The sequence below is a fragment of the Lepus europaeus genome, chromosome 13 (assembly GCF_033115175.1).
Source record: "Lepus europaeus isolate LE1 chromosome 13, mLepTim1.pri, whole genome shotgun sequence".
Lineage (NCBI taxonomy): Eukaryota > Metazoa > Chordata > Mammalia > Lagomorpha > Leporidae > Lepus > Lepus europaeus.
In genome coordinates, this window is record NC_084839.1 from 29,605,926 (window position 1) to 29,619,438 (window position 13,513).

Genomic DNA, 13,513 nt, shown 5'->3' on the forward strand with positions numbered 1-13,513 from the left:
GATCTTAAAGATTTTTACCACCTCCGAAAGTTATTTAGACAGTTGCTCATGTTTCTTATTAATTTCTGAGTTTTTCATTTAAAATTCATGTGGGATAAGAATTTTGTTTTATATTTCCTTCTAACACAAAAGATATAAACTATCTAGTCTCCTCTAATCTTCTCAGGAACAAAGCTAGGAATGGAAGAAGGAAGTTGCCAAAAAAAAAAAAAGCTAATTTTTAGATATGAAAGTTTGTTTATAAGTGTTAACTATTGAAGAATGGAATGCTTTTCACATTTTAATTTGTGAGTAGGTTGTTGAAACTTGAAGGTGATTTGTCACAGAAATGAGAATTCTGCCCCTCAGTATATACTCCAGAGTAGTGAGTACTGAGATCTAACAAACCACATCTATAGAAGGATCCTCACAGAGCGCTGTTACTCATAGACCCAAACTGGAAAGAACTCAGTTATCTATCAGTGGTAGAATGGATAAGTTGATTTTGATATTCCCATACAATAAAATAAAGCAGTAAAAAATGAATTCCTGCACTTACAACAATATTGATGAGTCTGGTAGGCATGATAATGAGCAACAGAAGTCACAAAGAATGTGTGATTCCCTTTATGTGAAGTACAAGGGCAGGCAAGACCAGTTAATGCTAAGAGTCCAAATAGTAGAAAGCCGTGGGGGACAGAAATATTGAACGGGGAGGGGCACAAAGCAGCCTTCTAAGGTGGTGGTCTGGGTTAACCGTGATCTGGGTGATGGTTCCACAGTATATATACACACTCAGGTCTGCATACTCTCATCTGTACACAACACACACACACACACACACATACAACTCCGTCTAGCTGTATACTTAAAATGGATATACTTGGGTGTGTATGCAGTCATGTATTGCCTAACAGTGGGGCTACATTGTGAGAAATGTGTTATTGGGCCATTTCATCATCATGCAAGTGTGTTCATGTGCACCTACACAAACCTCAACAGTGTAAGTGCATCACCAGACGTGGCCTCTCGATGCATTCAAGAGACATGGTACACACAAGGTGTGCGAGGCTACTGCTACCAGAACATGGCATTTGTTTTACAGTAAACATGTTGAAATTAGCAGACAGGATGTGTTCTAAAATAATGATGAAATGTGTAGTAGAAAAATACATAATGCAGTAACCTAGTCATTTATCATCAAGCGTTATGTGCCTTGCATAGTCGTATGTGCCATGGTCGCATGAAGCTAGAAACGGTATGTTGTTTACATTAGCATCACTACAGATGTGATTAGTGCCTCTGGCTATCCTGTGACAACAGCTATGATGTTACTAGGCGATAGGAAGTTTCAGCTCCGTTATAAGCTTATGGGACTGCTGTTACAAACACCATCCATCACTGACTGAAACAATGTTATGCAGTGCATGACTATAAATTGAGGAAACTTACAAACTTGGTTTCTAATTTTTTGTAGTTCAGAAAATATGAGAATACATAAATGAGGGCAGTTGCAGGAAACGGGAATTTTCTGGAAGCGTCAGAGTGTGTTACTAAGGAAGGTCCATGTGGCCAATTAGGCGAATTGAGGGTGCTGATGCCAGTGTTGGTAGCATAGGCTGATTAGAACCAATTAGAGGGATCATTGCTGTGGTGTAGTAGGTTAAGCCTCCACCTGTGGCACCGGCATCCCAAATGAATATCGGTTTGAGTCCTGGATACTCCACTTCTGATCCAGCTCCCTGCTAATGACCTGGGAAGGCAGTGGAATATACCTTAAGTACTTGGGCCCCTGTACCAGATGGAAGACCTGGGTAGAGACCTACTCAGAATAGGACAGTAGGAAGAGTCTTTCACAAATCTGCTTCTTTGTGGATTTTCTTGTTCCTTTTTGTCTGTACCTATAGGTTTATCTGGTTGTTCTAGTCTTAATTCCTGTCCTCGGTTTTCTCTTGGCATCATGATCAAGGCAGTGAGTAATGTTGAGAGTTGAGGGGGAGGCATTGGAAGAGAGCACAAGATTGTGACTGTAAATCCGTGCAGAGGGAGGGGGAACCTCCACCCTAACCTGGCAGCCAGCAGCAAGACGAGGTGATACTGAAAAGGGAACCTCCTAGCAAGGAAAGTTCTGGGATGCAGGAGGTGACACAGAATGTGTAGTAGTGCAACCAGTGCACAAGTGTACAGGCTGTCCAGGGGAAGATGGTGTTAATCACCCTGCCCAGGTAGGGCCTTCAGGGGAAGGGTTTTCTCCTCTTCTCTCAGGTTGGAGGGACTTGGATGCCTTTCTCTTATCTTCTAGAGTTGTGTTGTCCAGTCAAGCATCATGCCTTGTCAGTTGCTCTTTAAAAAAAAAAAAAAGTGCATTCCTCACCATCTGATGATCCTCACCATCAGCACCCCAGCTTGCCCCAGTCTCCTACGTGCCCTGCTGCTTCAGTGGCCAGACTTTGAATGTCTGCTCCTCAGGCATATGTTGGCCAGGTGAATTTTCCTAGAGCCTGCTTTTGATTACCTCTCTCTGCTGCTCAGAAACTTTTAGCATAGCTCTCGGTTCTCAAAAAATTGATTACAAACCTTGCCTGGTTTTTGCCAGCTCTGTTTCCAACTATGTACCTTCCAGAGAGTTCTTCTCTAGCCAGTGGTTTGACTCACCATTTCCTGAGCCCCTTCCCCTGGCCAGTCTCTGCACTCGTGCTTCAGCATTCACCCACGGAGAACATTCCTTCTCTTCCTTCCCTGTCCACCTAACTCCTCTCCAGACGGCAAGACCCTGTGCTTTTTGCACAGTGCCGCAGGCTTTCCTACCTGCAGCTTCCCTTCGTGGCTTGGATCATCTTTTACAGGCAGTTTGAACTTTGTCGAGTTCATGACCGTTCTTCTGTTTGTGATAACTTGGACTGCTTTTCACTACTTTAGTTTTTTCCGTGCATTTGTAAGCGTGCCAGGGCCTCCAGGTGAGGGTGCTTGCCTCACCTGTGAGCTGTGTTATGTCGCACTTGTCCTCGCACTAAAAATGCAAGTGGTCTGGAGCACAGAGGTTTCCGTCAGTTTGGTTCACTAGTACATCCTCTCCGCCTAACGCAAGGACCTGGCATATAATAAATATTACAAAATGAATATTTGTTAAAAAAATTGTAAGTGTTCAATACATTGTCACTGGTTTGAGATGAGGTCATTTCTACCTACTGCACCTTTTTTTTTTAAATCTATAACTGAGAGATTATCCTAGTGAAAAAGCATAATCTGCTTTGTAGAAATGACTGCCTCTTCTAAAAGAATCTTGTTTTCCTGTAGATATTAATGAATGCCAACTTCAAGGTGTGTGCCCTAATGGTGAGTGTTTGAATACCATGGGCAGCTATAGATGTACCTGCAAAATGGGATTTGGGCCGGATCCGACCTTTTCAAGTTGTGTTCGTAAGTACTAGTCACTTGTACTTCTCTTTTGGGTCAGTTGTCTTTGGGCTGTATCAGAAAGAATGGAAATACTCAGTGGTGTACTGAAGTCTGTAAATAACTGCAAAACACTGTTAGTGAAAGTGACAAGAGGGAGGGAGCCAGATAGGGCCTTCTCCGGGAAGCATTTTAGTGCTACCAGAAAATTATAAAAAACTTTGATAAAAAGAAAAGAGTTCATTAAAGTTAGCAAATCAACATCTTGTGGTCTCTGAGAGATGAGAACAAGTTTCTCTTTCATAAATGTTTAAAGTGTTCTTTACGTTAAACCCTGTCCCAGCTTCTGCCTTTATTCCAAATTCTGAATCAGTGGAGTGTGATTTAAAGCGGCTTCACTGTATTTTCTTAGCTGGAAGAATCTGGAAAACTTACCCAGGCACTGCCTTTCAGACGTTCTAGTCCAGCTCTAATTTTGAATCTCCTATCAAAGCTACCAGCCTGCCGCAGGCATTAGACAGCTTTGCCTTCCAGATGTCTGAGATTTTCTGTTGCTCTTGAAAAGGGTAAAGATTTACCTTCAACTGCACGTTCTAATATTGCTCTGAAAACAGTCTTTCTCCAGAGAGACTTCCACTCCCCAAAAACTGATCTGGTGTGATCCTTATTGGAGATGGATACGTATTAGGTACAACATTCTCACATGCAGAATTTTGAAGGTGAACGGTATTGGTAATTATACCTGATATCATAAAAGTAGTTACACACTGCAGAGTTTTAAAAGATACTGTCAAAGTTTCATATTTTAAACTAATCCATAGCAGACAACCATTAGGATAATTTTAAGAACAGTTCTGTATTAGTTTCTCTCTTGATGGGTTTTGTTTTATTTAGTTTTTAACTAGCTCTGGTATATGCTAAGCTGCATCCTTCTTGACCCTGGTGTTAAACTTGACCTTTGTTCAAGGCACATTCTTCATGAGCATTCCATTATTCATGTTTTGCTAAATTTATCTGTGCCCTAAGGTGTAATACATAGAAATGATGAAATAAAGTAGTTAAACAAAAAGGATAGTCTCATTTATTACTTTTGACTGAGTTTTCTGAGTCTTTTTTGAAGCATTGTTACTAATTACTATTTACTTATTCCTTTAAAAACTGTCAAATGCAGATTAGGAAATTTTGCACGTAAGTCCTTTTTTTCCATTTATTTTTTAACAGTCATTTCTGATCATAGAGCAGATGTGCACCCAGTTATAGGGCTTTTTTTTGGGTGGAGTGGGAGGGCTTGTAAAATTAGACCATAAAATTAAGTTTGCCTACAAGGTACGCTTGAAAATTGGTACAAGGATTTGGACATTTCTAGCCAAAAAATCCCATTGTTAATAATATCCATATAATTTAGAGATAGTTTTTGGCTGATTTGAATTACATGCATAAATATGTGAAATGGTTGTTTGAGTTAAGTGGAAAAGATTAGCTTGGATATACTATTTTCTTGTGCATTTTTTTTGGTTAAAAGATGAAAAAGAATGACTATAGAACTTACACATTTTTTTTTTCTCTTAAATAATTTGACTTGTGGTCTGGTTAAAATTCTTACAGGCTGCGGACTAGGTCAACTTGAAGAATTGGTCACAACGTGTTCTGTGAAATTTTGACTAGATCTGATGTCTAAGTTAAGGGCAGACATCCAAGTTTTAATAAGATTGTAGAAACCTGCCAATGAGAATTCTGAAACACTTGCACATTTCCTTAGCATTTATTTTCCTTGTCATTGACCAAATAATTCTGAACATATTAAACAACCATCCATTCTTATTTGAAAAATAAATAATTCAATTTTACGGTTCAGCTACAACAGCTGAAATGATAAGTAGTAAGAGATGTTTGTTGCTAGCTGAACATTCCAATGTCGAGTTTGGAGTTAAAACCTAGGCTTTTACCAGTGTTGAGTAGGCAGATTTATTTCTCTTTCTCTGAATTTACCACATGGAACATCATGGAGATGTATAGAGTTCTTCTGGGAGCCATGATCTGGGTCTGTTCAGAGTGATTGTCGGTGTAGTATTTAGAGAAATCTATAGGACAAGTCCGAAGATAGTTGAGAAAAATCAGGGAGGAAGGTGATGGCCACAGAGGAAAAGGGGATCGGGGAAGGAAAATTGGTGATATCCTTGATAGTCCTGGGGAAGTAGCAGGAGACTAGGGAATACCTACACAGGAGACAGAGATGACTGTGTAACATTTGAACCAGAAGTTCATGGAAAATGGAATTAAAAGATGAGTTTATTTTGGTGCATAAAAACTTTTGAAATCCATGCATTTGACAGGTTTGCAAAAAGTTCATGGGAAATGTATGTTATAAAACTGTGTGTGGATTTCACATTTTCTCACACCAAAATAAACTCATCTTCTAATTCTATTTTTCCAGAGACTTTCTGAAGTTCCCTCATGTTCTCAAGATGTGTAAAAGCAGCCTGAGATAGAGCGTGCAAGCAAACAGTGGAGACTAACAGCGTTTTCTCAGGCAGCAAGAATTTAGGGCAGAGCCAGGCCATAAGAGGTGTGGCTGACTCCCTGAACTCCAAGAACAGCACTTGGCAATGGCTGGAGAGCAGTAGGAAGCTCTCTCTGTTCTTAAATTCACGGACATGAACACCCTCAGCGTTCCTTAATTCCCACCAGACGGTGCACCCTTTGATTTTCCTTGCCTGCTCCCCGTCCTTAATTTCACCAAGCCAAAAGGAAAAAGGAGCAGGATGCTGTCATTTTCTGGCCCAGACCTCCATGCCTGTGTCTTAGGATGCTCTAGATCTGTCTCTGCCTATCATGCATGGACATTTTAGGACTTGTCACAGCAAATTCAAGAATAGGATAGTAACGATTACAGTCAGTGGAAAAGACCTTCGGGCATCTGAGCTGCAATTAATCTTCTTGAGAAATTTAAGGGCTCCAGGATGAGGGTGTGTCCACACGTTGAGTTAATAGGCCCAGAGGAAAGAATTCTGAGCCTGTACTTTTGCTGCTTCATACTGTTCTTGACCCGTGGACTGGAGCAATTTGACACATAGAGGCTTAGAGATAAGATGTGCTCAGGAACTTCCGCCGTGGCCCTGAAGTCATGAGATGAAGGCGAATCCCTCCTGAAAGCCGGGCATGACAATGTCCATTGTTTCTCTTGAGTTTCTGCAGCATCTTTAGGAGCTACGCATTATTCTCCTTAGCCTGCACATTGGGAAGCTGAGCTGGTAGCTTCACCTAAGATCACGTTGTTCTCCCGGGCACTTGGCTGGGTGCCTGTGCCAGCCTGGACACTTTCATCTCCTTTGGTTTTCAGGGCTGTCATTAGATTCTTCATAACTGGACCTTTCCACTTCTTTCTTTTTTAAAAAAGATTTATTTTTATTGATTTGAAAGTCAAGAGTTACACACAGAGAGGAGGAGAGGCAGAGAGGGAGAGGGAGGGGAGGGAGGGAAGGAGGGTGAGAGAGGTCTTCCATCTCCTGGTTTACTCCCCAGCTGGCCACAATGGCCAATCTGTGCCTATCCAAAGCCAGGAGCTTCTTCCTGCCCCCCCCCCCCCAAGTGCAGAGGCCCAAGGACTTGGGCCATCCTCTACTGCTTTCCCAGGCCATAGCAAAGAGCTGGATCAGAAGAGGAGCAGCTGGGACATGAACCTGTGCCCATATGAGATGCCGGCACTGCAGACTGGCTTTACCCACTACACCACAGTGCTGGCCCTGGCCTTTTCCTTTCTTTCCACCTCCTCTTCGCTCACTTGAAGGTCTTGTGGCACCACGGCCTGGAGGTTAGATGGGTCGTGGCAGACTGTTTGCTTCCAGATGATAACAGTTACAACAAAACTTTGATGATAATAATGTTTGTTGCATACTTAAGTTCTGGGCACAGTGATAAGTGCTTTACATCGATTATCATATTAAATACTTACTAGACTTCTATGAGATTATGCTGTTATTCTTCCTATTTTGGAAATGAAAGAATTGAGATGCTGAGAAGTTAGGGATCTTTCCAGAAGTCACAATCCTCTAAGAGCTTGAACCCAGGTTTGAAACTGAATCTGTCTTAGTCCAAAAGCTGAGCCTTTGATCAAGAAGAGGAACATGGCCAGAATACATGGGAGAAAATCGTATCATAAAGGAAAGGTACTGATGAGTCTCACCTGTCACACGGTAGGTCGCATGGCCTCACCCTGCAGTTGCCCTAGAATCATTACTTATTTTATTTTGGTTCTCCCAGAATTTATTTTTAATTGCCCATTTCCCAAAAAGGATGCCCTGAGGCTTATCTGCAGGAAGGCCATCTGCCTCTCAGATACCTTGGAACAGACTTCTCTGCCCGCTACCCGCCCCACACCTGCATCCTGACATCCACACCATAAGAATTTGAAGCTTAAAGGCTTAAAGGGAGGTGGAACTCTAATACTGTGTTTTGCCCCAGAAAGGAGGGAGAATATGGGAGGTATGAGAGTGACAGCAGCCAAGTAGGGTTAGCACAACATTTATGCCTTTGTTCTTTGCTAAATTTTTCTCTAGTTTTTAAACTTCTTCAAAGTGCTGGATGCATTTGTATCTGCTTGATGTTATTTATCATCCACATTTTAATATACTAGATTAGCATGTCTTTGAAAGTATAATGAGGGTTTATTGCCCAGCCCTGTGATTAGGGCCATAGATAAGTGTAAATTGCTTAATTTGCCATTGAGGAACCCAAATAATACTCACAGAACTATAGAACTTTGCCTTTTCACTCTGTTTTGTATTTGGATTGCCACCACCTGGGATTTATGGTTAAGATTCAATACCATACTTGGGTACGGAGCTCTATGTTTATTTTGATTTTTTTGAAAATTTGCCTCTTTCTCTATGACAAGAGCAAAACGTTTGTTTTTCTTGATGAATGTCTCTTCTGGTGGGTGTTATGCCTGAGAAATGTTTTTCGCTTTAGATCCAGAACCTGAATCTTTTTGCCCTCAAGTTAGCAACATACCTTGCAGAAAATACAGTCTGAGAATGCACTGGTGGTATATAGTTCCATATTAGAGCTTTGGTAATCACCCTTTGTTACTGTACCTCAGCCACTTTATACCCAGATCCATTTCTGTTTTTTCTTAAAAATCTGGCAGTTCTTACTTTTGTTGGTGTAGCATAAAACCATATGAATCGGAAGGTTTAATCACGTGTGCTATATTTTCAGTTATCAATATTAAACACTAATGACTTATCCTTCACGCTTAGCCTTCTGGGTGGAATTAACCTCGGTTTAACAGATACCCAGACAACAGAAACTGCAATCTTGCATTGTTCTGGATAGCAAAGTCTTGCTGAGGTTTTGTGTCATGCTGCCCAGAATGTGAAAATGCCAGAGGTGTTTAAAAATAAAATAAATGGAATTACCATGCAAGACATTTGAAGTGATAGAAGAATAATAGGTAGTATGATAGGTATTAAAATTGAGGCAGTTTTGAAGGGCACACCCTGTTAGAAAACGGAGGCATAAATGAATTATTTTGGTCTGCAGAGTTGTAGATCAAAGAAAACGTGAATCATGGGACCATCTGTAAAATTCGGGTTTGTACGCCAGATCTTTTCGGTGTTTTCCTTGCTCCTCTTCGGTCTTTGAGGGAGCAGATTTATTGTTAGTTCGTTGCTTTTTCTTATGTGCATTTGGGGCAGGTCAGAATGTTCAGTTTGAACATGAGCTGACGCTGCCTGCCTCACCGACGGTTGACTTATTGATGTCTTCTACAATCCAATGATTCTCTTTTTACTTCCATTCTAATGAACTCTTGAGCTGTTTTGAGAGCTGTCATTAAAAAAAAAAAAAAAAAAAAGCCAGTGCCCCCAGACATCCACAACATACAAGGAATATTTAGGTTAGGAAATGATGGACTTAGAAAACTGACATCAGGATGTTTGGGAGGAGCCCAGTGCTATGGCCTAGCAGGTTAAGCTGCTGACTGCAGCTCTGAGGTCTCATGTGGGTGCCAGTTCGAGCCCTGGCTGCCCCTCTTCCAATCCAGCTCCCTGCTAATGCATGTGGGAAAGAAGAAGATGGCCCAAGTCCATGGGCCCCTGTACCCATGTGGCAGACTCTGATGAAGCTCCTGGCTTTGGCCAGACCCAGGCTCTGTCCTTGTGGCCATTTGGGGAGTGAACCAGCAGATGGAAGATCCCCCTATTTCTCCTTCTCTCTCTGTAACTCTGCCTTTCAAATAAAAGTAAAATAAATCTTTGAAAAAAAGAGTTTTTGGGGGGAAGCAATAACTCATTAGAGCTATTATCTAATAAATGCCCAAGATTTTACATTTTCCTTTGTGCAGTACATGAGATTTCAACAACCAGAGTCTCTTTTAATAAGCAATATCTTAAAAGTAGCACACATATATTTCCTTAAAACACTAAATTTCTCATTCAGACTTTTGGCTTAACTTATGTACAGGTATGGTAGGCTGCTTCAAACAGAGAACCTGGGTAATGATAGCAGGCTTGGTTTCTAAGATAGTTTCAGTACCCTAGACACATGAGTGAGGTGGGGATAAGGGAGTGCACGGGGAGAATTGAACGGAAGGATGCCAGTGTCCCAGCTTGCCAGTGTCGAGCATTTGCAGGAACTTGACTTTGCTCTGAACAGCCCCTGTTCCTGGGACCTAGGAATAACCCTAATGTGATTAGTGTTGTAATTAAACCCACCATGTGTAAAATCTCTTGTGAGATGACTTGACATTGTTTCCATGGAAATATGTGTTGTAAGGCCCAAACAGTCAATTTGGAGAGGAAATTTTTGAGCGAAGTCCTTTGTGAGCTATGATAGAATCACGGACGTGTTCTAGGGACCACTATTGCAGAGACACACGCAGGCATGCACATGCTATTTGAGTGGTGCTGAATTATTCTGGGGATGTAGTATCCTTCTGGGGATATTAACCACGCCTTTTTTTTTGTCTGACTTTTTGTCCATGAACTTTGATCTTTCATAGCTTATTTGCGTGGATGCCAAAAAGTGACTAGGATATGAAGAAGTGAAGAGTTAGATTTCTCCATCTCACTGTTCTTTGGTTTTCGGTTTTTTTAAGGAGCTCTTGGCAAAGCTGGCCTTACTAGACGTACTGTGAACATTTCAAAGCTTCAGGGAGGTCCCCTCTTCACCCCCAAAACCTCCTGCACTGACCCCCAGTTCACCTGTACTATCTATCTTGAGCTTTCTACTCCTTGCTGGAATTCTACCACTAAGCAGTAGCCAAGTTGAGTACAAATGCCCATGAGAGGATGGAGATAGCTAGTTTTACTATCAGTAAAGGTGGTTGATTTTTATTTTCTGTCTGTTTTGTACTCTAACAAGAGTTTAGTCTGTTATTCCTAGCATGCATGGTGACCCTATCATTATAATTAAGGAAGTTGCTGAGCCCCAACCAGTGTATTACTTAGGGTTCTCTGCAGAGAAATACAACCAGTGGATGCGTGTGTGCGCCAATTCCTTGACATAAAAACCACCCTCTCTGATAAGTATATATATTTATATGGACACATAAAAATCTAGGCATAATTTTTCATACTGTGCCTTTTCTATGAACTCCTTAAAGGTTCAGCACATATGGGTTTAAAAAAACTATAAAAGTAAACTTTTAATTCCATTTTCCATGAATTTTTTTGAAGTGCCCTCATATGGATTATATATTAGTAAGGAGATTTATTTCAAGGAGTTGGCTCACAAATGGAGGAAACTGGCAAGTTCCAACCCTGCGAGGATGGGCCGGAAGGCTGGGGAGCCCAGGAGGAGTTGATGCTAAACTTGAGTCTGAGGGCAGCCTTGCTGGCGAATTCCTTCTTCCTCAGGGGAGATTTATCTGTTTTCATCTAAGGTCTTCAATTCATTGGAGGAAGCCTACCCAAAATATGAAGGGTGGTTGCCTTTCACTCAGAGTCTTTTTGTTACAATGTTAATCTCATGTAAGCAACAACAAGAAAAATAACTGCAAACCTTTATAGCAACATCCACATCAGTATTTTCCCAAACATCTGGGTAACATGGCCAAGCCAAATTGAAAAATAAAGTTAACCATCATAGCCCGTCAAAATGTGTTCCTTAGGCTTTACTGCTAGGTAGACCTATAATTTGGACCTAGGCCTGTCTATCTATAAAAGCCTTGCTTTTTCTGTAGTGCCTTAGCATAGAAATTTAATTGGGTTGTTTCTATAGCATCTAGCTGAGTTATCAGTCCCATTGGAAGCATGAAAATTTAGATGTGAGCACAAAGGATAGGAAGTGGACATGATTCCGGAGCACCAGGTGCTGGAAGAATTGAATGAAGTAAAGCAAATCGGGGAAACCTCATTTGGGTAGTGATAGAAGAGTGGATTGGGTTGGGGGGAGGGATTTAGCGGTCTAAATTGATTCTGTAGAGCACAGTCTGTCCACACTTGGATAAGAAAATGAACTTCTTGAAGGTGGGGTTGTCTTCCTTATTCTCCTGTTTGCCCAGTGTGCCTGGAAGGGTGTCAAGCTGTTAGACTGTTCTACTCTTAGTAGACAAGTTGAAAATTAGGATGTGGATCAAGGTATCAGATGACTCTAGCCTGGGGAGCTTCTGTGGTCTTTTCTGAGAGGTTGAGTATACCACCTACTCCTCCTCCAGGGTGTTACACGGCTAGAACAGGGGTTGTGGTTTTGATAATAGATGACTAGGTTTATTTGGGGACAAATATGTTTTTGTTGAAATTGTTTCTTTTCACTTAGGCACACATACCTGATTTAAAACAGAAGGGACCAGGCAGGGAGGGTCATTGTCAAGGCATTCGGTACCCTTACTCTAAAACTCATTTGATAAATTGACTCTCCATCAAGATGCCCTAAGTGGAGATAGATTGACTCTGAAGGGTGGTTTCTGATTCCTGCTTTAAGGTTCATTTTATTATGGTTTGAAAAGCCAACCTGATTTTTGTTGCTCATATGATGTCGGGCTTTATCTCTGCTTTAGCGGATCCTCCTGTGATCTCGGAAGAGAAAGGGCCCTGTTACCGCCTTGTCAGTTCCGGAAGGCAGTGCATGCACCCTCTGTCTGTCCACCTCACCAAGCAGCTCTGCTGTTGTAGTGTGGGCAAGGCCTGGGGCCCACACTGTGAGAAATGTCCCCTTCCAGGCACAGGTAAGACATGTCCGGCTGCATGCTCCCAGACGTTCCCAGTGACACAAGTATACGAGTTGACTTGGGAAGCTTGGAATGTTTTTGGTTTCTGACTTTAGTTTCTAGCAATGCAGTGTGTTTTCATCACTTCTGTAGAGAACACAGACATACAAGGTGGATCAGTGGGAAACATCACATGGAAAGAGATTTTCTCATTTTGTGGTAACAGCAAACTTCTTTTAAATATCAAGAGAAACCATTGTATTATATCAACAACTCCCAGTGTTCTACATCTGATACATAAGTGTAGGGAGACCAGCAGCTCTGAAGGGCCCTTTGCTTTCCTAATGATTGGCCTATCCACACTGCCCAGTAACTTGACCTTGTCCAGGTTGACTCATTCACTCATTTATTGAATATCATGCTTAATTTCTTTAATTGGAGAGGGAAGGAATTATATTCATGATTGAGTTTATACTATTAAGATTAAGAAATAACTGAAGGGCAGAACTTGCCAGAACCCCTGTGAACTTCCAGAGCCATTAAGTATTAAATTGATTCTTTATCCTTCAGTTTAGTGCGTAATTGCCTCATGCCCTAAAAGGGAGAACTTCTCTGTTCTAAACACCCTGCTTTCCACCAAGCCATCACTAACTCAAGCAGGCTCATATGCTGTTAAGTGGAAGAAAATGAACTGTAACTTGCAAATGTTGGGCATGATATTATCAAGGAATGGGTGGCCTCAATAACCCTGGCTTGCAAAACAGTTTACAATTACTTTTATTTGATGAGATACTTCCCACTTAGGGAAGTGCGTGAACTGTCAGAGCTTTCATGGCATCTTGCAGCTGTAATGTATGCTTTATAACTGCCAGGATTTAAATGTTAATTTAAATATCGTGATCCACCTTTGTTTGGGGTTGGACTATAAAAGAACTGTTAAGGCAAAGGATAGTACCTTGTGGATGATTAATTTTTAGGCTACATCATTTT

The 13,513-nt window shown here is 41.4% G+C and overlaps 1 protein-coding gene across 3 annotated transcripts in view; it reads left to right on the forward strand.

Annotated features, from left to right (window-relative positions):
• The window catches only part of LTBP1 (latent transforming growth factor beta binding protein 1), a 445,454-nt gene that overhangs the window by 292,608 nt on the left and 139,333 nt on the right, over window positions 1–13,513 (forward strand). For all 3 annotated transcript variants that reach the window (XM_062209234.1, XM_062209235.1, XM_062209236.1), the window contains 2 exons: window positions 3,277–3,399; window positions 12,374–12,541. In XM_062209234.1, coding sequence (XP_062065218.1) covers window positions 3,277–3,399; window positions 12,374–12,541 — 291 coding nt within the window. The remainder of the gene's footprint in view (window positions 1–3,276; window positions 3,400–12,373; window positions 12,542–13,513) is intronic.